Consider the following 25,563-nt stretch of genomic DNA (forward strand, 5'->3'; position numbering starts at 1 on the left):
CTGAGAGCAGGACTAAGGTCTCTGAGCTGCTCTGTCACATGAATGAAAGAGGACAGACAAACATATGACCAAAGTCTGACCGTTTTTAAATTTGGTACAATTTGCTTTTGGGAGATGATTCATCAGTTTTCAATGCAAAACTTTTGTTTAGGAAAATAAAAATTCTGTGTAGGGTTTTTGTTTGAGCTGTTCTGTAAATATCAATTTTCAATAGATAAATGTGAAAAAGCGATTTAACACAACATATGTGATGTCACTGAGAATGATTTATAGGCTATATATATATATATATATATATATATATATATATATATATATATATATATATATATATATATATATATATATATATATATATATATATATATATATATATATATATATATATATATATATATATATATATATATATATTCTGTGTTATATCATATACATGTATAGCTCGTAGGCCACTTTTGCCTCTAAATGTGACTAAACTGCACTTTCTTCATGGTGGCACCCATTCATTTTTAATGGAGAATTTGAGAAAAGTTTTGTCGTTAAAATATGATGTAAATGAGGTTAATTTCTATTAAACATGTGCACCAACAAGTCAACACTGCACCAACTGGAATAAGGTGAATATTTATATTCTAACTTTATCAACACTAATCATAGATTATCTAACCTATTTCTTTATGGCTTTTATTGACAGTAGAAAGATTAAGAATAAATTGTTTAGCAGTATAAATGCCAGTTTTGATTTGTGCCATTATCTTACCTCTCTCATAAAATTCCCTGGTTTGTAAAATAAACACTGCAAATTACAGTTTTTACAAACTATGTTTCTATTGTATTTATGCTCATGTATTTATTTTTGATATAGTTAATCAGATATATTGGTCTTTCTTTTGCAGAATAATTTGATAATCCAGTGTTTATAGATCGTTTTGGTATCATTATATCATCTTTTGAAGTTAATTTTAGTCTGGCTTCCTTCTTCTAGTCCTACGTCACTCTCCCCTTCCCCTGTCAGCCAATCAGTGTTGCGTATATTCACCTCTTCCGGGTTATCACCCAATCAGCGCGCTCATATTACCTAAGCCAGCCTTTCTTCAACTTCCTAGCGGGAAGAGCAGAGCAGTCCACTCCGGAGGTAAACAAACGCTATATTTCAGTTATTTTCACCCTCATTGCATTTTAACTGACTCCACCATACGTTTGTCATATGCCAGATATTATAGATCGCAATTTTGACCGCGGGTTTGTTTTAATTCCGAGTAAAAATCGCTAAATGCTAACGGAAACTAGCTAAACTGTGTTGTTGTTGACAGCTGTTGCTAGTGTTATGCACGTGTAGTGATGATCATATGGCACATGTGAAATGGTTGTGTCTGTGCAGATCCGGATACAGCAGATCTATGCAAAATGAAGCTATCCAGAGCGGAATATAATGAAATAGCGAAGTTCACAGAGAAGCTGAGACCCACACGTCAATGTCTGAGGATGCTCAAAGAGAGATTCCCCAGGTAAGGCTTTGACTGTACTGTTAAAGGAGCACTGTGGAACTTTTCATAAATGTAGTCTGTGGGTTGTTTGTAGTTATTCCTGTTAGTAAAATACAGTGCAATGCAGTAAGATGCAAGGGGAGCTAGTATTCATGTATAAATAATATAGTTTTATTAATACATTCTGAAAGGAAAATTTACTAATGTTCACTATTTGTATGTGCAGCCAACTTTATAAAAACTCATAAACAAACATAGTGCAACTAAATCTTGACATTTTAATTTTTACAGTAGGCCTACTATATCTGTAACATGTTTTGACATGAGCAAAGATGGGTAATTCTCAGTTGCACTTAGTATTATTATTATTGAAGTAACAGTACTCTTACTTGAGACTTGAGTAAAAGCTTTTCATTCCTCTTCCCACTGTGAGTAAGTCTACAAGTGACAAAAGCTTTATGTTGACAATATGAAATGATTTGAACTTTTGTGTTTCTTGCACCACTCTTTCAAATATGATTTAGTTTTGGTCTATTTTTATAGTATCCTTCAGGTAAAATACCAGATTTTGTGACTTATGCAATATTAATATAAAGTAACTGTATTATTAATTGAGTACTATTAGTGTAAATACTTTAAAATGCATAATATTTATACTATTAGTTGGTTGTTTTTTTTTTATTATACACTGTGACTAGCACAAAATATTAACAGAAATAAAAAAACAGAGATAAACACATCTGTTAGTCTCTTTAATGTTTAGGGTCAAAATCTCACTAAGTACCTACAGCTACACACCAGTATGAATTTTTTTTCCCCCTGTCCATCATCTCTTTTAAAGGAGACCTTCTGCAAAATTGACTTTTTACAGTGTTTAACTATGTTATAATTGCTTCCCCTCCTCGAAGTTCAGTTCTTTACCCTTTCAAAGTTGAATTTAGTGTGATTCATGAAAAAAAAATCTGCTGCTTGCTTGTGAGATGCGCTGTTGTCCAGTGTAAGGGCTGATGGCATATGGCACTATATTGTAATGATGTTTACGTCGATGTAGACTTGTTTCTTGTATTAAGTTGTTGTGATTTAAAATGACCAAAATATAACATAATGGTCTATGGGTGTTATAGATTTGAACTATACAGTAGACAAAAACACAGTAGGTCTTCTTTAAGCATTGTGAGTAGCTGTGATGTCATTTGAAATTCAGCAATAACAGATTTTTCACCTCATGTTGTTGTGAATCTTGTAATCATATCCACTTTAATCTCTTTTTTCATCCTCTTCTAACCAGTGGTGGAAGGTAACAAAGTACAAGAAGTAAAGTACTGTGCTTTAATTAAGTACAGATACCTAAAATTTTTAGTAGTACATTTTACCGTGGACATGTTTTACTTTTACTTCACAACATTTGAGAGCAGTATCTGTACTTTCTACTCCACTACATTTTTGAACTGGACTGAATAGTAAAATTACTTTCAGATGATTTTAGGGGTTATTTTTACCATGTTTGTGGTAAAATTCTGACTAAAGTTTTTGAGTTTGTTTGAGCAAACAAAAATAACACATAAAATTTATAAGAAAAATTAAGAAATAAGTTCTTATTGCTGCTGTTGACCAAAATAGGCATTTTGTAATCAATATCACTGCACTTTATTAAATTCACAACGCTTGTACGAAATACTTAACTTTTTGCTCTTAAAGTACATTTTTAAACGGTACTTAAATACTTTTATTTGCATTGCTTTTTTCATGTGATATTTTACTTTTACTTGAGTAACTTCTTATTTCTGTATCTGTACTTTTACTTAAGTAATACAATTGAGTACTGTCCTTCTGTCAGTACGAGTAGTAACTGGAGTATTGATGATGTTTAACAAGAAATCTACAAAATGGAAACCCACAAATGTTCGTTCTGATCATTCTTAGTGACAGCCTCTACTTTCCTGCTGCTGTATTTATTTATCAAATCCACCGTATTAATAATATAGATTTAGTTAGCCTCTCAACCCTCCCAAGTGCCGACCTTTATAATCTTAAACTGTCATTTGAACTATAGTAATGGTTCACTATGTAACTTTGCCTAGAATGTTCCACAGCATGGGATTAGACTTCTCTATCAAGCAGGTGGCTCGATCAGGCCAAGTTGCAGGTCAGATCTGTTGGGAGGCGAGTAATAATGCATGTATTTCGAGGTATGTCTTTAGCCTTTAACTCATCTGTAATTGAATAAATGTAAGATGGATAGATTTATCTTCTTATTTTTGTATTTTATAGGGACTAATATACGGATTAATTAAGATCTGTAATTGCAATGTACATAAAATAAATGGGACATATTATTGCAAATATGCTAATTTCAATCTGTAGATAAGTAACATATTCTTATTTTTTTTAAATACATAACACAGTACAATAAGAAGCTTGAGTTAAAAAAGTTTAATGCCATATTATATATATATATTTATAAATCGCATTTCAGAACGTGTTTTTACAGATCTAAACTACAGGGTTAGCAGTTTAAAAAAAACCCAACATAATAACAATGTTGTTTTTGGAGGAAATTATAGTACTTCAAAAACTGCAGCCTTTGCGATATGTTAATTGCAATTTCAATTTGATATAGATTAATCTCACAGCCCTACTGGTGGCGTACCCTTCCCCAGTAAAGTTACATAGTTGACCTTTAATTAACTCTGCAGAAGTTAATTGTATCAATACTACAGTCGATGCACTTTCTGACCACACATTCTGAACTGAAAGGTTAAAGCAGACCTATTCTGCAAAATTGACTTTTCAGAGCTTTTAACCACGTTATAGCTTCCCCTCAGCATTTACTCACCTGAAGTTGTATTCGGAGTGATTCGTGTATGTTTGAGCGATCTTTAATCTAAGCCTGTCATGACAATCACTATATCGACTTATCTTTCAATATATGAAAGTTGGAACAATATTTTTTGGGGGTCAATATTTTTATTTTTATTGAGCAGTAACTTTGAATTAATAACTTCTATGACTCATTACACGTGCAAACTAAAGTACTAAAGTGCTCATGATTTTTTAACAATACTGTAGATTTAGAACAGTTTTGGTTCAAATCTGCTGTTGGCTTTTTGTGTCAGTGGCGTAAATTAGTTTCAGTATTATCATTTATGGTCTATATTGACTTCAGCGATATATCGAACTTCAAAATCTGTTATTGTGACAGGCCTACTTTAAGCGGTAAACGCCCACTGCTCTGTACTTTGTTCTCCAGTTTTATTTTCTTAATCGGTGACTCACGTAAAATTCGGCAGCGCTGCGTAGTCATTTTGGTACAAATGGAAAAAAAAAATCCGTGGTACACAATACAAGCTACAAGATATACACCAGAGGAGCCGAAAGCTACACGGCTCTTTGTTGTAATGACATTTACGCTAGCTACAACTGGGTATGACTTGTTTCTTTTTATTAAGTAATCTTAGATGAACATTGCGATTTAAAATGTGCAAATTATAACATTATGATCCACAGGTGTCCTAGATTAGAACTATACAGTTGTCCCTCACTATATCGTGGTTCACCTTTCACGGTCTCGCTGTTTGACAGATTTTTTTTTGTGCAATTTTGCATGCTTTTTTTCAGATTGGCTAAGGGACTATAGACCATTGTCCATCAATCTCCTCATTGCCGTGTCTCCTGTACAGTACAGAATGTGTTCAGACAAATGTACATAAATGTTGCATCACAGTGTGACTCTGAAGTGCTGTATGTTTGCAAGTTTTCTCCCAGCCAAAACCCACAATGTCGATGAAACGTTCTGCACCGACAAAGGCACCGACGAAGGTTTGAACTTTGAGAGAATTTGAACAAGAGAGAAATGTGAGAAAAGTGTGTAAAGTGTGTGGTGAGGGGTTTTACAGCTGCAAGACATATTTAATAATAATAAAAAATAAAGTTGATTACTTCGCGGATTTTGCCTATTGCAGGATATTTTTAGAACTTAACCCCCGTGATAAACGAGCACTGTATTGCACACAAGCACAATAGGTCTTCTGTCTCCTTGACACCGCAGGCTCTGACTATATTGACTGTAACATGTGTAGTCCCCCGTGGCCCTGGACATAGGCAGGTCCTGCAGAGAGAGAGGTCACTCACAAAGTCGCATGTATTTGGGGTTTCCTCTCTCCATTGTGCCCTAATCACCCATCTACAAGAGGCTGCAGGTCCCAGGGGCCAGAGTCACGGCCTGGGGTAAAGGCTTTGGATGACGTGAAAGGTTTGAACTGGTGTTGTCACGATACTGAAATTTCAAACTTCAGTATTTCGATACCATGATGATGATGATAAACTTTTTATTATCATTTCAATATTAAATGGTAGTGTGTTCTTTTATTTTCCCATGTGGCCTTATATCTGTGTAATCCCTCACTCGTCCAGTAGGTTCCATACTGGTCCATGGGTGTGTACTAGTCTATGTGTCTTATACTTGTTCTGATACAGCTCAAAATCATTCCAAAGCTTTTCAGGAAAGGCTAATTTCTGTCCTACGAATTTCACTTTTCAGTATTGATACCTGCTGAAGGGAGTATCGAGTTTTTTTATGTTTTGTTTTTGTAGTGCTTGGTATTTGAATTTTGATATTTTGACAACCGTAGTTTGAACAGTCACTACATTTACCGGATAACTGGCCTAAACCAATTTAACTAGTATACGCACATGGACCACTATGGAATCTACCTTGACGACTGAGGGATTACACAGATATAAGGCCACATGGGAATATGAAAGAAAGAACTGCCATTTAATGTGGAAAATCACATTCTATTGTCTAAATAAAGAGTGCTTTTAGTATCACAGTGGTATCGGTATTGAGTATCGAGTGTGTTCCTTAGACTTGAAATCGAGTTTGAAATTTTTGTATCGTGACAGCACTACATGTGACAAACTGAAAAAAGCCAACTTACTACCAAAAACCACATATTTGCAGAATGAAGGCGTATCGCAGTACAAAACCAACACAAATGAACAAACTCTGAGATTTCAGACAGTGCACATGGCTCTGAGACGTGCCTCTGGTGAGTTCATAATGAAACACAAACATGGCCGGGTTACGCGCTCTCCCTTCCTCTCTCCTGGACTCCTGTTTAGTCTCGCTGCTTATTGTTATGATTTCCCTCCTTCATAACGGACCCACTCCCTCCCTCTCTCTATTATTCTGTCTTTCTTTCTGTCTCTTCCCAATTTTTTTTTAATTTTTAATCTCTTTTCTTTCTCACTGTTCTGTCTCTCTTTTTACCTCTTTTTTTCTCTTTTCTCCCTTTCTCTCTCACCTGTCTCTTCCACTCTTTCTCTTGTTCTGTCTCCAACCTTCTCTTTTTACCTCTTTTTTTCTCTTTTCTCCCCCTCTCTCTCACCTGTCTCTTCCACTCTTTCTCTCTATCCCCCACTTTTTGTCCCCCCACTTTGTCTCCCTCTCTCCCCCATTCTGTGTCTCTCTCTCCCCACTCTTTGTCTCCCTCTCTCGCTCTCTCTCTGTCTCTCTCCCCACTCTGTCTCTGTCTCTCTTCCCCACTCTGTCTCTGTCTCTCTTCCCCACTCTGTGTTTCTCTCTCTCCCCCACTCTGTGACTCTCTCTGTCCCCCACTCTGTGACTCTCTCTGTCCCCCACTCTGTGACTCTCTCTGTCCCCCACTCTCTGTCTCTCTCTTTCTCCCCCACTCTCTGTCTCTCTCCTACCCCCCCTCGCTCCCTCCCCCACTCTCTGTCTCCTTCTTTCTCCCCTCACTCTGTATCTCCCCCCCCACACTTTGTCTCCCTCTCTCTCCCCCACTCTGTCTCTCTCCCCCACACTTTCTCTCTCTCTCTCTCTATCTGCCTACTCTTTCTTTCTCTCCCCCTGTCACTCTCTGTCTCTCTCTTTCTCTCGTACTCCGTCTGTCTCCATCTCACTCCCTCTCTCTCTGCCTCCCTTCCCTCCTCCCTCTGCCTCCCCATCCCTCTCTCTACACTCCTGCCTCTCGTCACCCCCCTCCTCCCTCCCCCCTCCAGCTCTGACAGGCCGTGTTTGCACAGCCAGCCAAATGATTGGGCCTGTCCAATCAGCTGAGCCGGGCCACGGGAGCCCTGGCCATTGGACTGGCAGGAAATCAGGCTCTTAAGACATAACACATCGACCAGGCCATCCATCATCTGTTAGCACGCCGCCGCTGCACTGGGACACCCCCCTGCACTAGAGGTCCAGCCCTCCTCAGGTCCCCCCGGCTCGGAGCGCGTGGGAGTGCCGCCACTGTACGTAAATATAGGCACGGGGCTGGGTGGTTGGTGGGGGGGGGGGTGAGGAGTGGGAGAGAAGAAGGGAGGAGAGTGTGGGAGAGTGTGGGAGAGTGTGGGAGAGTGTGGGAGAGTGTGGGAGAGTGTGGGAGAGTGTGGAAGAGTGTGGAAGAGTGTGGAAGAGTGTGGGAGAGTGTGGGAGAGTGTGGGAGAGTGTGGGAGAGTGTGGGAGAGTGTGGGAGAGTGTGGAAGAGTGTGGGAGAGTGTGGAAGAGTGTGGAAGAGTGTGGAAGAGTGTGGAAGAGTGTGGAAGAGTGTGGAAGAGTGTGGAAGAGTGTGGAAGAGTGTGGAAGAGTGTGGAAGAGTGTGGAAGAGTGTGGAAGAGTGTGGAAGAGTGTGGAAGAGTGTGGAAGAGTGTGGAAGAGTGTGGAAGAGTGTGGAAGAGTGTGGAAGAGTGTGGAAGAGTGTGGAAGAGTGTGGAAGAGTGTGGAAGAGTGTGGAAGAGTGTGGAAGAGTGTGGGAGAGTGTGGAAGAGTGTGGAAGAGTGTGGAAGAGTGTGGAAGAGTGTGGGAGAGTGTGGGAGAGTGTGGGAGAGTGTGGGAGAGTGTGGGAGAGTGTGGGAGAGTGTGGGAGAGTAAGATGCGGGCTGAAGAGAGGGAAGGAGGTGGGAGGAGAGGGAAGGGGAGGAGAGGAGAGGGAAGGGGAGGAGAGGAGATGGGAGGAGATGGGAGAAGATGGAAGACTAGTTTAGTTTACTACAAAAAGACAAAATATACAGTAAAAACATTTGGCAAATACATTGTGTAAATGGGACGCTCCTGAAGCATTCTTAGTATTTTAAATGCTATGTGCTCCATTTCCAGACACATGGGATTTGGAAAATTGAAGAGTTTATAACATTTAGAAGTCATGAGCTGAACAGGGGTTTGATTCATTGTATTTTTCTAGAAACTCTCTCATCACTACAAGATGGTTCCGGGTTCAATCCCCTGTTTGCCCGAGCCTTTCTGTGTAGAATTTGCATGTTCTCTCTGTGTCTGTGTGTTTTCTTAGGGCACTCCAGTTTCCTCCATCAACCCAACACATGCACAATATGTCCAGTCCTCCAGCTAAGGCAGTTCTCTAGACCTGCTCTGGAGATGGGTCTCCTAAAAAAGTAAAAGGCCACATAATATAATTGCAACTAGTGAAGAGCACTGATTTTTATTGTCTGGAAAAATAAAATCAAATGTATCCCCCACTTTCTTAACATGTCCGAGCATCCTAAGTATACCACTGCCAACAAGAACTAGCATGCTAACGGCACACCCACAGGGGACTTTGAATTTTGTTATCGTGACTGGCTGCTGCTTTTACAGTATACAGTTGAAACCCGAAGTTTACATGCACTATATAAAAAGACGCATACTAATGAAATGTATGTAAACCTCTGACTTTGAAGATAAGTAATGAAAAATTGTCAAAAAAAAAAATCCTTCTCTAATTATTCTGGCATTTAGCAAATAGAAAGAATTTTGGTAATCCTATTTAACCTAAAACAGGAAAAGTGTAGTCTGATTTCATGTCACACAATGAGAAAAAAAAGCATATGTGTCTTTTTTATATAATGTATGTAAATGTCTGGTTTCAGCTGTATCAGTGTTGGGGCAAAACAAATGTAACTTTACTTTTTAAGAGAAACTTGCTTACAGCCACTTTTAGTTTCAATATTATCTTTTATCGTCTATATTTGCTTCAAATTTTGTTATTGTGACTATGTCTATGTGGAATTTAATGACCTATTTTTAATGTATTTATTTAGCAAATTTTAAATCCTTTCATTTCTCAATAATACCACTCTGAAATTATTTTAATAAAACGGATTAAATTGGCACGCTCAAGCCACTTATCACACACTACCCATTTACTTCCCAATGAATACATGAGCTGTGTAATGGCCCCCAAATGGAGCCTCATGATTGGCTCATTCACAGTCATTGCTTTTGATTGGTGCTTAAATGGGTGTAAAATGTAAACTTTGACCAAAATGAAAGCCGGGGGTCCATATCGAGACCGATTTCCATGGTCGGTCTGTTTAGGTCTTTTTGTGTCTGTGGAAGTGTGGCATTTTGGGCAGGGCTAAGGGGGTGAAGGGGCGGGGCTAGGGGGATGGTCCCGTACAGGCAGCAGACAGGGACCACGGGACGGCCATGCGGAGCCCCTCATCTGGAACGGCTGGCTGCATAACACAGATGTTGGGAGTCATCTGTCAGTCCGGGCCCCTCCCTCCTCCAGCGGGACAGGCCTGCTCCTCTCCGGAGGGGGAGAATTGGACATGGTGCTGTCAGTTTTCCCCATTACCCACTCAAAAAAAGTCACAATAGAGAAACATTCAAATATCAGCTCTCCATCTTATAGTGTCCTGTCTTGAGGTAGGGTTTGAACTTCCTTTACCAACAACAAATGCTTGAGGTACTGTTGCCAAAAGTATCGCAAATTAGATACTAATCGAAAAACTAAATGTTGTATCGAAAATAGATACTCATTTGGGCAAGTATCGGTACTAAAAACGTCACATTCTCAGGACAGAAATGAACTTTTCCTGAAGAGCTGCAACAGAAATATAAGCTCATTCTAAAGCTAAAGACCACATAGACTTTTATACGCCCATGGACCACTGTGGAACCTACTTGAATGACTGAGGAATTACACAGATAAAAGGCCACATGGGAATATAAAATAAAGTATAACCATTTAATGCTGAAAATCACATTCTCCTCTCTGATGAAAGGGTGTCTTTAGTATTGAAATTAAGTTTGAAATTTTTCTATTGTGCCAAGCCTACTTTGAAGTTGAAATGGAGGCGGTGGATCTTGGTACACTTTGAGTTTCTTTTAATCTAAGTAAACTATATCAAGTTTAAAACAGGACAAAAGTGTAGATTTTAGTTTTGATGGAGTTCGAGGTTTAGTCCTTTGTTAGACTTTCGTCATCCGAAGTTCTGTTGGACAAAAATGCCTGATTACTACGCACCAGGCATATTTGGATAACTTTGTTTTAACGTGTCATAGTGTTGTCAAACTCAATTTCAATACTAAGGAACAGCCTCAATACTCAATACTGATTCTGATACCACAGTGATAATAAAAACACTCTTTATTTAGACAATGCAATGTGATTTCAACATTAAATGGTAATACTTTCTTTTATATTACCATGTGGCCTTCATTTCTGTCCTCTGAATGGGACCTTTTTCAATTTCGATACTTTGTTGAAATGAGTATCTAGTTTCGATGCTCATTTTAACAAGTATCAAAGGTAGACACTCATTTGAACGAGTATCTAGTTTTAGTATCAATTAGTATGTGATTTGGACAACCCTATCCATCCCTAATAACTAATAATTGTATCGTTATAGCTATTGTGCCCAAATCCTCCATCTCTGTTTCTCTGTTTTGTTGTTTGTTGGAGGGCACCAGGGTGACTCTAGTGCCATCAGGTCCTCCTCTCTGCACTTATTAGAATTGGAAATGATAGCTGCCCCTCTCTCCCTCTTTTTTTTTTCTAAGACCTTGAATCCTCCATGGGACCCCCGGTACCCTCCACCCTCTGTCCCTGGAGGGGTCTTTGGGGAGGGGAGGGTGGCAGCGTGCGGTGTCCTGCTGCCGTCCCATGAATGAATTTGGTTGTAATGACTGGAAAATGGCACAAAGCAGCCCACTCGACGTATGGCCCGGGCAGGGGTGGGAGGGGTGCGCGAGAGGGGCAGATGCCACTGTTTGGGGAATGGGGTCGTAAAGTGCGGAAAGACCCTCCTCTCCAAAAATAATGAGCCAACTGAATCAAAAACTGGCTTGTTTAAGTTTGGATTAGGCATGGGACGATATTTAAATTCAGTGTCACAGTTGTCATGGCCAAAATAATTGCAATTCACGATTATATAATTAGTTGCTGACGGTTTAAAATGTTATAAATATGAATAATTATAATTTTAATCTCTTGAATAATTTCAATGTTGAAAGAACTGTTATGGAATTTTACTTTGTCATCAGTGAAAACAACTACGATCTAGCAGAGAATATTCTGGATGAGCAGGGCCGTCAACTGAAATTTGGGGGCCCAGGGCAAGAAGTCTCACATGGGCCCCACTCTAATACAAATTAATAGAAGGAGAGTCCAGTTCTGGGCCCCTAAACCCCGTAACAACAGACCCTTGTGTCCCCCCCGTCAACTCCCCTGTGGATAAGTTTTTTTTTTTTTTTTCCCTGCACATTCTGGTTGTACAACGGTGATTATCTTTGTTGCCGATTATATAAAATGTCCCATGAACGATTATTGTCGACCCTTTTTATCACGATAAACAATATTATTTATTGTTCCATCCTTAGTTTGGATGATGATCGGAGGGAGTTCGCCAACTGATGGATAGGTTGGAAAAATAAAGACAGAGGTACTGAGAAAATATGCAATCAAATTATCAAGATTTGCAGTTTGAAAGTACTACAGGATCCAGGATACCACAGGCGTCCAGGAGGCATCCTGAGCAGATGCTCAGGATGCCTCCTGGACGCCTCCCTAGGGAGGTGTTCTGGGCATGTCCCACCGGGAGGAGGCCCCGGGGAAGACCCAGGACACGCTGGAGGGACTATGTCTCTCAGCTGGCCTGGGAACGCCTTGGGATTCCACCGGAGGAGCTGGAGGACGTGTCTAGGGTGAGAGAAGTTTGGGAGTCCCTGCTTAGACTGCTGCCCCCGCGACCCGGCCCCGGATAAGCGGAAGAAAATGGATGGATGGATGGATGTACTACAGGATATAAAGCCCTGTACCTGTTTTTTTCCCCCTATGCATTTGATCAAAATGTCTCACACCAGTACAGATTTAGTTTATAAGCATCAAATAATGTCAAAATTCGTTCACTAAGTTCTGTCTGCGTCAAACTATAAAACCGTTTATTGTTTGATAATCTGGAAGTGCACATTTGCATGCTAGTCTCTGAAACTTGTGAAAAGCGCTTATAAACTCATCATGGTGAGTAAGTTGTTGCATTCACGTGACATCATAGTATTCGAGACAGCCTGTAGTTTGACATTGGATTGGATGACGAATTTTCTAGCTTAATTTGCTCTTTAAGTGACGACAGCGATTTCTTTTGGGTTGAATAATGGCACTACTTTCTGAAGTCACAAAGGACTTCAAACTGAAAGATTAATATGACAAGTTTGTGGAGTCAATCCCAAACAAATAAGACTCAAAATGTGTTGATGATAAGTAAGTCTCTTGAGTTGCATGGGTCCCACCCGCGATATTAAATAACCTCATCAGTTTCTAGAACTTGAACGTGAAGCCTGTAGTCAACAAAAGACATGTCCTGATCAGTTGGGTAAAAAGAGGGCGTGGTAAAAGCTCTCCACACTATTACGTATCTCAGTGTATCTGACCCAAACTGCACTCACAAGACCTGCACCTACACCTGCGCGGGAGCAACTCAGGCCTGTCGACAGAAATTTGAAGGCCTGGGGTGAGAAACGTCACATAGGCCCCCATGTAATATAACTTAATAGGATGAAGGTCCAATTCTGGGGCCCAGGACAACAAATCCTCTATCCTCTATCTAACTATTTATGCAGAAAAAAATCCTAGGAATCAGTATATTTATATGAGTTTAATCTGACTTTTTACATCAAAATACCAAATCTTCAGCTTACTCACTCACGTCTCCTTTCTGCTGTTGTCCTGTATAAATCCTTATCTAAATAAAATCACTCTTTGACTAATACAAATTTTGATAAACTAAAATGCCATCGACCGATTAATCAATTCAGCAACTACTACAGCCCTAATGAACACAGCCTATTCTAATCCTACTATCGGAAATTATGAACACAGATATTGTTTAAAGCATTTATTTCCTCTCCTGCGCAAAATCATGCTGTAGTTGTTTCCTCTTCTCATTCACCCCCTCGACGTTGTTTTTTGCCGTGATTCGTGCATGTTTGTGCAGTCCTTTTTTCACCGGTACACGCCCCTTGCTCTGTACTTACTCATCAAGAAAATAAAATTGGAGAACGAAGTGGTACGCGCAGGATTCGGCAGTGTCACATACTACGGCTCTTTGTTGTGATGACGTTTAAGGCGACGTCAGCTCCGATTATTTTGTTAAGTTTTCGATGAATACTGCAATTTTAAACGTGCAAATTGTAACATAATGATCCATGGGTGTCAGAGATTATAACTATAGACCAGACGCAAGCACAGTATTAAACAAAATAGATTCTTGTGTTTTCTTTCATTCACACATGGCTTGAAGCTCACAAGTCCAGGTATGTTTTGTGATGAGGAAACATTATAACATAGATCAGAAAATAGTGTAATAGGGCCCGTGTCATAGATTATAACCATAAAGCAGACACAAACACAATAGGCCTTCTTGAAACCTCAGCTTACCCCCAGACACCCACATCTCCACACACCTACTCCCCGAACGCTTTTCCGGCCTCATCAGCGGCACAAGGGCGGGCCGCAATCTGGCTCCTCTCCTCCTCCGCTCCCCTGCTCCTCCTCCTCTCTGCTCTGGGAATATGAATGTTGATTAAGCATGCGTTCAGCCCTTTGAAACCAGGAACAAGTGTCAGAATAATAGATGTTGAGCAAATGTCAAGCAGTTGTTAATTTCTCTGTTATCGCGGGTTTATCTAGCGTGATCCCGGGCGGCCATTGATATGCTGATTTCTTGGCTCCTGACACCGGGGTTGTGACGGCGGCGCTGCGGAGGAGGGCAAGGCCGCGCTGGGGAATGGGCTCATTGATTATTTATTGTGCCTCTGCTGTTTGGGTGCATGTGTGTTTTTTAACAAGCTGGTTTAAGCGGAGGATTTGGTGGCTCCTAGGGTGTGCGACATGGCTAATCTCTGTGTGAAATGTGTCCGTCCATAAAGAACTCATTACAGGCTTGAGTGAGCTTCCCTGAGTGGCGATTTGGCTAATACGTAAGGTGGGATTTGGGCTGAAGAGTTGCGCTTGTTTTGGCAATGGCGTGCAGTTGAAAGCCGTTTTTGTTGGGGGTTTTTTGCTTTAGAGAACAAAGATGGTCATTTTTTCTTTAAGTCTGACTGCTGTGATATCGAGCTATGCAAGCAAATTTTACCTTTTTAATATCTCAGCATGTATGCAGAGTAAAGATGTATGTTTATACAGTGTTTAAAGCTCCCAATATGCAGAGCTACAAATGAAATCCCAAATGTTACTATATTTTTGTGTAGAAATCATAGGCTGTATAAAGAAGTGGACTAAGTGAATGTGAGCCAATCCGGAGCGAAGCTGTTGATGGTAACGCCTCTTCCTGGCCACACCACTGGTTTAGCATGGGATGCGCACTTAGCAACGCTCTCAATCACACCTGTTGCTAATGCTAGCGGGAGTGACCTCGGAGAAAGAAGACACCTCTTTTGTCCGTTATTAATGTTCATATCTTGATTTACAGGCACAGTAGCAAAATAACAATACCAGGATCACGTAGAGCGAGTTAATAACAACATTTTAAGACCAAAATGATGAGTCTGATAGCAGCATGTTAGCTATGTCTGTGGTAGCAAGGAACATTATAACATGGATAAAAGCTTTTTTTTGACCGCCCTGTTGAAGCTGATTAAATTTTGAATAAAGCAAATATTATTTTGTATTTTCTACTATCTATTATGCCTAAATTTAGTCTAGCATAACAATGTGCAGTATGTTGTACCCGCTTAACAGTGAGTGGGTTAGTTACTCTGTGTGAACAATAGACTGTATATATAAATGGACATACTGTAGCTAATCTGATAGCCGCTGAGTTCCAAATAGGTGGAGTTCCAAATAGGCGCACTTCCAGCTCCATAGACTCTGGCTCCACTTCACTTTCTATTGAAAAACTCTTTGTAATTGCTGCTGTCAGACTCTTCATTTTGGTCTTAAATGTTTGTGTTAACCTGCTCTACATTATCCTGTTTTTTGTTTTGATATTTTGTTCATAAATCAAGACATGAGCAGATAAATCAGGTGCCGTCTTTTCCCAAGGTCACTCCTGCTAGTGTTGGCAATAGGTTTGATTGACAGCATTGCAAACCGTCCAGTGGTGCGGGAAAGGGTGTTACTTTCAACAGTCCCACTCCAAATACGGAACTCCATATTGGCCCATATACCTGCTACCCTCGATGAGCTTCATGTGACTGGAGCCAAACACTATGGGTGACATCACACTCACTTAGTCCACTTCTTTATACAGTCTATGGTGTGGACTAGAAGGTCATTTGAGGTCAAATATGAAACGTGGTTTCCTTGTCTCCTAAATGTTTGGAATCACTCATACATTTTTTAGATTTATTTTGATTCTCATTGCACTACCAAACACACTGGGATTTGGGAACTGCAATGAAAACTATATTAACAGCATCTGTCTTGAGGCAAACGCACTGCGCATTACGTTTCTTCTTGACAAACCATAACGATCGATGATCATATTACTTCTGAAGTGTGTCCACGTGCCTTAATGTGAGTCGCTTCTCAGCAAAACCGCCAGTCTGCTGAAAATGCTACAATCCTGGAAGTGGCAATAGTGTTAGCCTGAGTCCAGTCTCTGTCTGTGTACACCTCCTCTCTCCTCAGGGCTGCTCGGAGAACAACTAACACAAAGTGGCAGCTCGGGGAGGCTACAGTGGAAGACCTGACCTGCTCCTCCTCCTCTGGTGAGAAGGTGCAGAGCTGAATGAAGACTTGGCAGATGCATAGGGCTGGCCAATTAATCGAAAGGTCGAGAGATTTACAATTAGACATGATTGATTCACAATGATATAGTTGGGATTTTTGAATGGGGAGGTCTATAGCCAATCGTTTCAGTAAAAGCATGTGGTTTAGAGCAGAAGGAAGACTTTGGAGGAAGAAATGGAACTTTTTTTTGTCTTAAATAGCACCGATGAGAAAAGTATGTACTGTTCAGTTCATGAACTCAATATTTCAGTTAAATCTTTATTAAGAACACAGAATATCTGGTTCATAGTAAAACAAACCCCACAAACACCAATGTCTCCACAAATCTTTTTTTGCAATCATAATGTGACTTTTCAGAGCATTTTACTTCTTGTCATGTTCAAAGCCATACTGGGAGCTGATATTCAGAAGCTGCTATAGGCCTGGACTGTAAGGGCATAGATGGACCAGATCATCTGCACACATTAGACTTCTAAACAGATAATCTCCAACAAAACATCCAGTTTTACATTCATGAAGCTGCAGAGATGGGCCATTAACATAGATATTAAGCAAAAGTGGAGACAAGACTCCACCCTGAGAAACTCCATTGCTGAAATTGCCCCATTTCACCTGGATGGACTGACAGGAGCACCAGAACATAAGTATTCTAGTAAGGCACCCTGGAACACCTTGGTTTTTGAATTGGTTGTTGAACAGTTTTCAATGGTTAATGATCAAACTGTTCAGAATGTAGTGAGCCCTTGGGAATTATATGTATCCAATATCTACTTTGATGCAAAGATTCAATACACATGGCACTTTTAATTTTGTTTTTAAAGGATGAAGTAAAAATTAAATTGAAAATCTAGAGTAAATACCATCATTTCCTCCACAAAAAACAAAATCTCCTATCTCAAACTACCAACCCTATAGTTTAGACCTTCACAAACATCTGAAATGCGATTATTGTGTTAGTTTGTCATTTCAGTCTTTTTGTCAATTCTTCGGGCCGTGTTTAAAAAGTGAACTTTGAAGAGAATCTTATTATTAAAACATAAATCGCAATCACTATTAGCTATTTTTCCCAAATGGTTCAGCCCTATTAGCAGAGAGGAGGTGCTGATTTCATGCTGACTTCACAAGCTAATGTCGGCCTATAAGAAGAACATGAATAATAGATGCAATCAATGAGATGATTAGGAAGCTCAGGGATGACTACTTCCTCCTGATATCTCTGATGTTCTCCAGGCAGGTACTATAGATTGTGTGAGCTCTTCAGGAAGCAGCATATTACGTTTGTTGCATATAGAGGTCAGAAGTGCACATCCACTGCGTTAAAAAGTTTAAGTTGATGCTTTGGATTAGGGCTGCATGTATCTGCAAGCAATTGTCTTTCTCAAGGCCTGCAGTTTTTAACAATCGCTTTCATTATCACCAAGGAATTAATTCATAGCAACGTACCGTAAACTATAAGCAGTGAACACACTCCAAAATAGAGGTTAAAATTTTGACAGAAAAGAGTTATGTACAAAGTCTTATTACACCGATGTAGGCTAATAATACTAGTCAAAGATTTCACACATTAGTAAAGTAGGCTACTGTACTCTCTTTATTTATAGGCTTGCTCTGAACTACATAGGAATAAACAGTGTGGGAATCCCAGTATTGTGATTCTCTAGTGAAGAGTCCTTTTACTGTTATAACAGTTTTCATTTTTATTTCCTGGGAAGTAAAAACATAACCATATTTGCACTACAGGGTATTAATTTATCTTATGAAATGCTCTAGAATCCAGTGAATTGCATAGGTTGTGTTCAAAATGTCCCCCCAGACCCCTTTTTGTCCCATATTGACACTTGTGTGTTAATATCAACTATAGTGTAAATACAGACTTATTCTCGAGGCGTGTTTTTATAAAATTAGCACTTTTCAGTCAAAAATCTAATCGCAGTAAAGTGCAATAATAACCACATCAGTTTGAGCACAGAGGGCATTTGGTTAGGTGCTGTGGGTGGGTGGTTAGACTGTCAACTTTTTCACTATGTCCCTGTTTGCAGTCCTGCTAAACTGTGTTTAAAAAAAAAAAAAAAAAGAGAAGTTCGGTATCAGGATGAGATTGGTATCACAAATTGCAAATAGTAAAAAATCGGGATATGATTGGGAGCCAAAAAAACTGGACATCCCTAGTCATGCAACAAATGGTTGTATATCCCAGGTATCATTTAGTTCTTTTGTTTATCTGTGAACTTAAGTTTATCTGTAACTTTAAATAAATAAATTTGTGGCTCTTTTTAAAAAAATGTAATAATGGTCTCGGCAAATGTTGGTTATTGCTCAGTATGTCAAAACATTTTAATCTTCTCAAAAAAATCATTGTACCATCTCTAGAGGGAACAGTCCTTTCTGACAGTCAAACAGTGTTTGAGTTGGAGCTGGAAGTGCACTCATGTTTACTTCCTATTTTGAACCCGGTGGCTAGCAGGTTACCCATGTCCATTTTTATACATAGTTTATCGTTTGTACGCCCACTTTGAAACTTTTGACCTAAAGGCTATTAGACAGGACAGGAGGGAAAACACCGAAGGACGGAATTTCAGAAAAAAAACTCAGCTTATTTTCTACACAAATGTAAAATGGTCAAACGTATCTATTTTGACAGTATTTCCTCAATGCCGCTGTACACTTTGCATTCCACTGTCTATGCATGAATGGAATGAATTACCCAGAAACGCCTTGTACCTTTTAAATAGCGCTGGACGTTCGGTCAGTGTAATGGCATTTCTGTCCCTGACCAGTGGACCCTCTAGTTTACGCACACATCATTTTGAATACTCGCTGAGACTACACAGGGACATTCACGACTGCCATGGCACAAAAACACAGGCCTGTCATGTAATGGGACTAACCTGTTCTGTCATCCTCCCAGTGACACACAGACTTGGCCTTCACAGGGAATCACAATTAGACGGTTGAATACTGGCTCTCTCGGCTCCTCTGCTTGCATTGGGGGTGGCTACAGGCAACCCAGAAGAAGACGGCAAATATGAAGATTGTAATGGTGAAAAAAAAGCATAGGAAGGTTGGTTAATGGTATGATTCTTGTCTAAGGGGAGAGCAGTTCTATACCGTGATGTGGATTTTTAGTATCCATGCAGGCAATAGGTTCATAGTGGTAGGGTTCTCAAAAGATGAAAAATCAGATGCTAAATGATACCAAAACTAGTATCGAAACTGGATACTCTTTTGAGCAGGTATCAGTATTAAAAAAACACATTCACCTGACAGAAATGAACCTTTCCTGAACAGCTTTAGAACAATATTGAGCTGACCACATAGACTAGTGATATACAAAAGAAAGTACTACAGTTTAATATTGAAAATGACCATATGAGTGTATTTTTTTTATTTTTTATTTTATTTACATCATGGTATCAGAATCTGTTGAGTGCTTTATTGAGTCTATTCCTTCATTATCGAATTATAGTTTGAAATTTTAGCATAGTGACAACACAACATAGTAGAGAATAGGTTTGAATGGACTATAATAATCAGTTTATGTTGTTATTATGTTGCCTACCTTTGACGTCACAATCTGGGGAAGATTGAAACACAGTGATTTCTGAGGCTCAGAGCAAAAGGACCTCGTGAACAGGATTAATGAATCAAGACTCCAGGTATGTTTTTGATGAGGGAACTATTATCAGATTTGTATTTTTATAAAGTACATGTAGTAACAGTTGTGCAGAATAATCGCACAAAAGGCTTGCCAGGGCCAGAAAACTGCATTTCTTCTCATCATGGAAAAAAAGATTTGACATATAACACTATAACACAGCAGCTAGCAGGTTAGCTATGTCCATTTATGTACAAATAGGAAGTGAGCATGTACGCTCTTCCAGCTCGAATTTACTTTGGACTGTAAAACTGTCACCCCTCATTCTGACCATAACCCGCTCTACATGATCCTGATGTTTTTATTTCACTATTTTGTTAGGGAAGCAAGATATGAACAATAATAACAGACCAATCAGGTACGTTTCTTCCCTGAGGCTGCTCCTGCTAGCGTTAGCAACCGATAACTGATTGATTGACAGCGCTCCTTGCCAAACCAGAGGTGCAGGTGGGAATGGAAGTTACCTTCAACAGTCTCGCTCCAGGTTAGCTCTTTGGTTGCTATGATACTTGTTGGAATTCCAAATATGAAACTCCAAATTCGCCCCTGTAACCGATCCTCGATTGGCTTCATTTGACTGGGGCCGAATGCTATGGCTGACGTCATACTCCCTTAGTCCACTTCTTTAGCAAAACAGAAACGTACATCTCCTTACTGCATGAGCTTAACGTACGTTTCTAAAGCATACTGACTAAAGTGTGCTATTTTCAAAACATACTGACTAAAATGTGCTATCATTACCGTAATCGCACATCATTAAATACTCCAGATAATTTCTCGGCAATGGAAAAATTACCGTAAAGTCAAACTCATTTCTTTCGTAGTGCGCCGATTGAGCAAGTATTTGTCTGAATCTGCGTGACAATGTTTGTTTCTTATCACTTGTCAAAATACATCACGGCTCCGCATTAACCCAGTCATTTTTTTCCCATTTGTTTTGCCGCTGCCGACGCTAGGCTAAGCTGTGCGAAACAGATGTTAGCATTTAGCGTATCAGCATGCGTAATTAGCTGGATTTGCATATCCAGCAAGTCTAATTGTTTTGTTTTTAATGCTGAAAATTATCGATCTGCGCAAGTCGACGCTCTAGCCGAATACTTCCGCAGATAAATGCCCTTTTATCAATTAAAAATGACACCAAGTAAATTGATAGCTGAGCGACAACTAAAAGACTAAATGGAATGCCGCGTACAATTAAGAAATATGTCCCGTATCTATATTATTCATGACTTCATTCTTTTGAAAATAGCATTAGCATTAGTATGAAATCTGCGCTAGCGTCAATTAGCCAGCCGCATGCCCTGAAGAGACGCGTGCTTTGCAACACGGCGGCGCACGCGGATCCACCAAATGCTAAAGGCGGCGTAGCATCTGATACCAGGACCATTAGCCAGGTGGCATTCATTAGCCAAATTACAGCCATTGCTCATAATTAATTATTTGTAAATAGGAAGATTCTGAATCTAATTGATAGCTTGATTTCCCTCATCTCCCGTTAATTAGGCTGATGGGAATATTTTGCTCAACTGTTTTTTTCCTTTGAGATGATTCTGTAGCCACATAGACAAGGTGAGAAGGTGAATTATTTAAGTTTGAGATTGAGTTTTTAATATGCAAATTACTTTTCAGTCTAGGTGAGTTACAGCAAGAAGTTACTTTGTTGTAAATGTTGGTAACTGTTAATAATATGCATTCAGAGGAAATATGTTCTATTCTATCAACTGGACAAAAAGATGAGTGAGTGAATATTTTTCTTTTACTACGGTGCATATGTGGATGACAGAGGGATTACACCGATGTGATACTAGAACTAGTATCAGAAACAGATACCAATGTGCAAATACCAGTACTGACAAAATCACATAAAAAGGACATTTGGATTTTTCCTACATAGTTTTAGATTGACCATGATCTATATTAGAACTAGTCTAGGGTTCTAGGGTTGTCAGAAGAAAAATCAGATACATTCTAAAACTAGTATTGAAGTATAAGACCACACAGACTAGTATACACCCATGGACCACAACAGAACCTACCTGGACGACTAAGTGATTACACAGATATAAGGCCATATGGGAATATAAAAATCATTGTGGTATCAGAATCAGTATTGAGTATCTAGCCTATTCTTTAGGATCAAAATGTTAGTATTGTGATAACACTAGAGCTAGTACAAGAGAAAGTCCTGCAGTGTTTAAACTGTGGAATCTGAATCGGTTTTAACTATCAATCCTGTTCCTCAGTACTGAAATCAAGTTAGAAATGTCATTATGTGGGATTTTGCTTTTGTGGTAATAGATGTTTATGTTGATCTCAACAAGCTGAAAGAAATACCGGCACTGTATACACACAGTTTTTTTAACTGTTATCTGTCCAATATTATATCAGTATTGGCACTGATGGTGTTTATCCCAAAGCAACATATTTAGCTTCCACTGCTTATATCAGAATCATCATAAATATCAGATCAAATGCTGTGTGTTTAGTAGACTACAAAGAGCCTGACCTGACCTGAACCTGACCCACTGAAGCTTCAAGCTGTAGCACATCATGATGAGTGGAGTTTGAATTTGAACTCAGTCTGCTGCACTATTTTAGGCAAATGGAGACGTGACTGCTGTGCTCTGTGCTAAAGGCGCTAATTAGCCCGAGAGTGAATGATCCCTAAACCATTCTAGTGTCTCCCAACCTTCTGTTTGCCCATGCTCCAAATGAGATCCAACAGGGCGAGACACTGCAGGTGAATAGGAAAACATCTTTAATTTAGAGATATCGAAACTTTTTCTGTAGTTTACTTGCATAAATGTAAGAACAAAATGTATTACAAGTTGTGTAGTATGTGATGTTTTCATATAATAAAAATAAGGCATTTTATGTGTAAAAACAGCCAAACTTGACAATTTTTGGGACTTTGGGTCAAAACAAGGTTTAAGCCAGGTTTAAACTTCTTGCTTCTTTTTGTTGTCATGTTAGAAACTAAAAAATATACAGAGGGGATTTTGGATATCTTTAGTATTTCAGTAAACGGATTTGATGGAAAATGTGCCTAAAATTTCAAATTTTGCCTAATATTTTTGGAGTTAAAACGTTAATAAATCAAACTTGCAATTAGATATCAAAATCCTTTCTACGTTTCGTAAAACTATGGTTAAGCATGTTCTCAAAATGCATGTTGATTAAATTAAATATGAAAACATCTTTCAGTGCAGAGTGGAGCATTTTGTTTCCACATGAAAGCTGACATGCTACAAGGTCAAACTGACCAAAAAACAAAACATTGAAAAAAATGACCTTTCTTACTGCTTAAGGGAAGACATTACAGACAAAACTGTAAGAAGTGAGGGTCGTTAAACTACTAACTAACCAGCTTTCAAAAGAATATTAAAGGGCCCATATTACGCTATATTCTGACCTATGTTAAAATATTGTTTCCTCATCACAGACATACCTGGAGTTTGTTTTTATTTTTTCATCACAAGGTGGAACAGAGCATTTTGAGGTTTGTAGATAGACTAATAATAAACGTTTGCTCAAACATGTGTGAATGAAACAAAACACAACTCTGGTTATGTTTTTGAGGAGGTAACGACATAATAACGTGGCCTTTTTAAAATGTCATCGTATTGGACTTAAATCTGAAATCATCTCCAGAGTACTAGTCTTACTTTCTGCTGTTAAACATTTTGAACTGTAGTGAACACAGCTGGAATTATACTGGACCCAGAAGTAGACAATACATCACCACTTAATTGTCCCACTGAAATTCTAGCTAACATTCCCTACCCCATAACTGTTCACCCATGTTTTCTGTTGTGTTTGCAAGCCGATCTTTATTGGTGAAAAAATTATGTTGCACTTAAAAAACGCTCTACAAGTCTGTTTGTTACTGTCTTAAAAAACTTAAAGAAAGAGAATTAGTTCATTTTAAACGATTTGCAGTGGTCTAAAGTTATTCCTCACTTACCTTATGCATTATGACCATCCTAATTATTCACGAAGATGAGTTTATAAGCACTTTTCACAAATGTCAGAGACCAGAGCGGAGTTTTGCTATCACGATCCAGCTAATACTAGTAGGCTAATGTGCACTCCCTGATGATCAGAGAATAGACACAGTACACAGCGGACATATTTTGACCTCAGAAGCTGATTATACATATATCTGTACTGGGGCAAGACACATTTTGCTCAAATACATCAAAAAAACTCAAGTACAAGGTCTTTTAATATAATGTTCCCTAAATCATGCTAAATATTGAAACGCTAGCTAACATTCCCTTTCCACTCAATCACCGCACATATTTCTAAATTTGCCTTTTTCTCCTTTTAAAATATGTAGCGGCCCTCTCCTTAAACCTCTCCTCCTCCCCCTCTCCCCTCGGGTTATTCTTGTAATTGTTTCTACCTCTTCTTTTGCCAAAACCAATAGCGTTAATGCAGCGAATGGAGTGCTAACATGACTTACTGTTAGCTTACGGAGCAGACACTATGTAATGGCCATTGTAGGGCTGGCCTTTGCTTCATGTGGAGTGGGAAGTGATGGTACGGGGCCCCGGAGAGTACAGTCGGGATGTGCATTAATGTAAAGACTGCAATAACTTACCGCTAATGTCTGTTCAATGGAAAATGGAACATGCAGTGTTAGCCTAGCATCGCGCTCTGGAGTCAGACGCTGGTTTAGTTGGCATAGACTTTTTGGTGCTTTTCAATTTTTTTTCTTGAAAGAGAGAATGTGAAGTTAAATTTCAACACATTTGGCAAATTGTGAGAGTTGATATTATTTAGCGAGTTATGATAGAGGAAATAAATAGAATAGTAAGTGCAGTTAACTTGTGTTAGCAAAATGATTAAACCACGTTTCACTTAATTGTAATGGTGGTAGGCGAATGCAATAGTGACAAAAAAACCCAACAACAAACCAAATAAATACATATAAAGATTTTTTTTTTCTTTGTTCTAAACCTAGAGTTCAAGAGTTCTCCCAAAAAACATAGGTAATTGACTAAAATCACAGTATGTAACATTTTAGTCAAAGATAGACAAAAGATAAAATAAAAGCAAGCTGTTCTCCAATTTGGTTACACTGAAAAACATGTGTCTTTACTGTGGGTGGGCTTGCATCTCCACAAACCTGACTCTTATTTGGCCTGGAGGAGGGCTTCTTCTTCTTGGGTCCATGGAAATGTTGTTCCTTTGGTTATAATCTTCCACATTATGGCATAAAACGTATCTATCTCCAGTATGTTAACTTTCTATTACCATGAAATCATACAGGGGACGTGTACATTACCTGCCAGCTCCAGAAAGTTCCATACTGTTAGGCCTGTCATGATAATTACTATATCGACTTATCATTCAATATGTGAAAGCTGGAACAATATTGTGTACTTTTTCTTTGCACTACTGGGAAATTTTGGGTGTTTTTTTTGGCTAATGATAAGATTCAAACCTGTAA

The 25,563-nt window shown here is 39.1% G+C and overlaps 1 protein-coding gene across 2 annotated transcripts in view; it reads left to right on the top strand.

Annotated features, from left to right (window-relative positions):
* The first annotated feature begins 1,098 nt into the window (after positions 1-1,098).
* cdin1 (CDAN1 interacting nuclease 1) overlaps positions 1,099-25,563 on the top strand; it is a 146,663-nt gene continuing 122,198 nt past the window's right edge. For both annotated transcript variants that reach the window (XM_033988288.2, XM_055230989.1), the window contains exons 1-2: positions 1,099-1,135; positions 1,382-1,508. In XM_033988288.2, the coding sequence (XP_033844179.1) occupies positions 1,408-1,508 (101 nt within the window). In that variant the 5' untranslated portion in view covers positions 1,099-1,135; positions 1,382-1,407. The remainder of the gene's footprint in view (positions 1,136-1,381; positions 1,509-25,563) is intronic.

The sequence above is a fragment of the Periophthalmus magnuspinnatus genome, chromosome 22, assembly GCF_009829125.3.
Source record: "Periophthalmus magnuspinnatus isolate fPerMag1 chromosome 22, fPerMag1.2.pri, whole genome shotgun sequence".
In the NCBI taxonomy this organism is placed as follows: domain Eukaryota; kingdom Metazoa; phylum Chordata; class Actinopteri; order Gobiiformes; family Gobiidae; genus Periophthalmus; species Periophthalmus magnuspinnatus.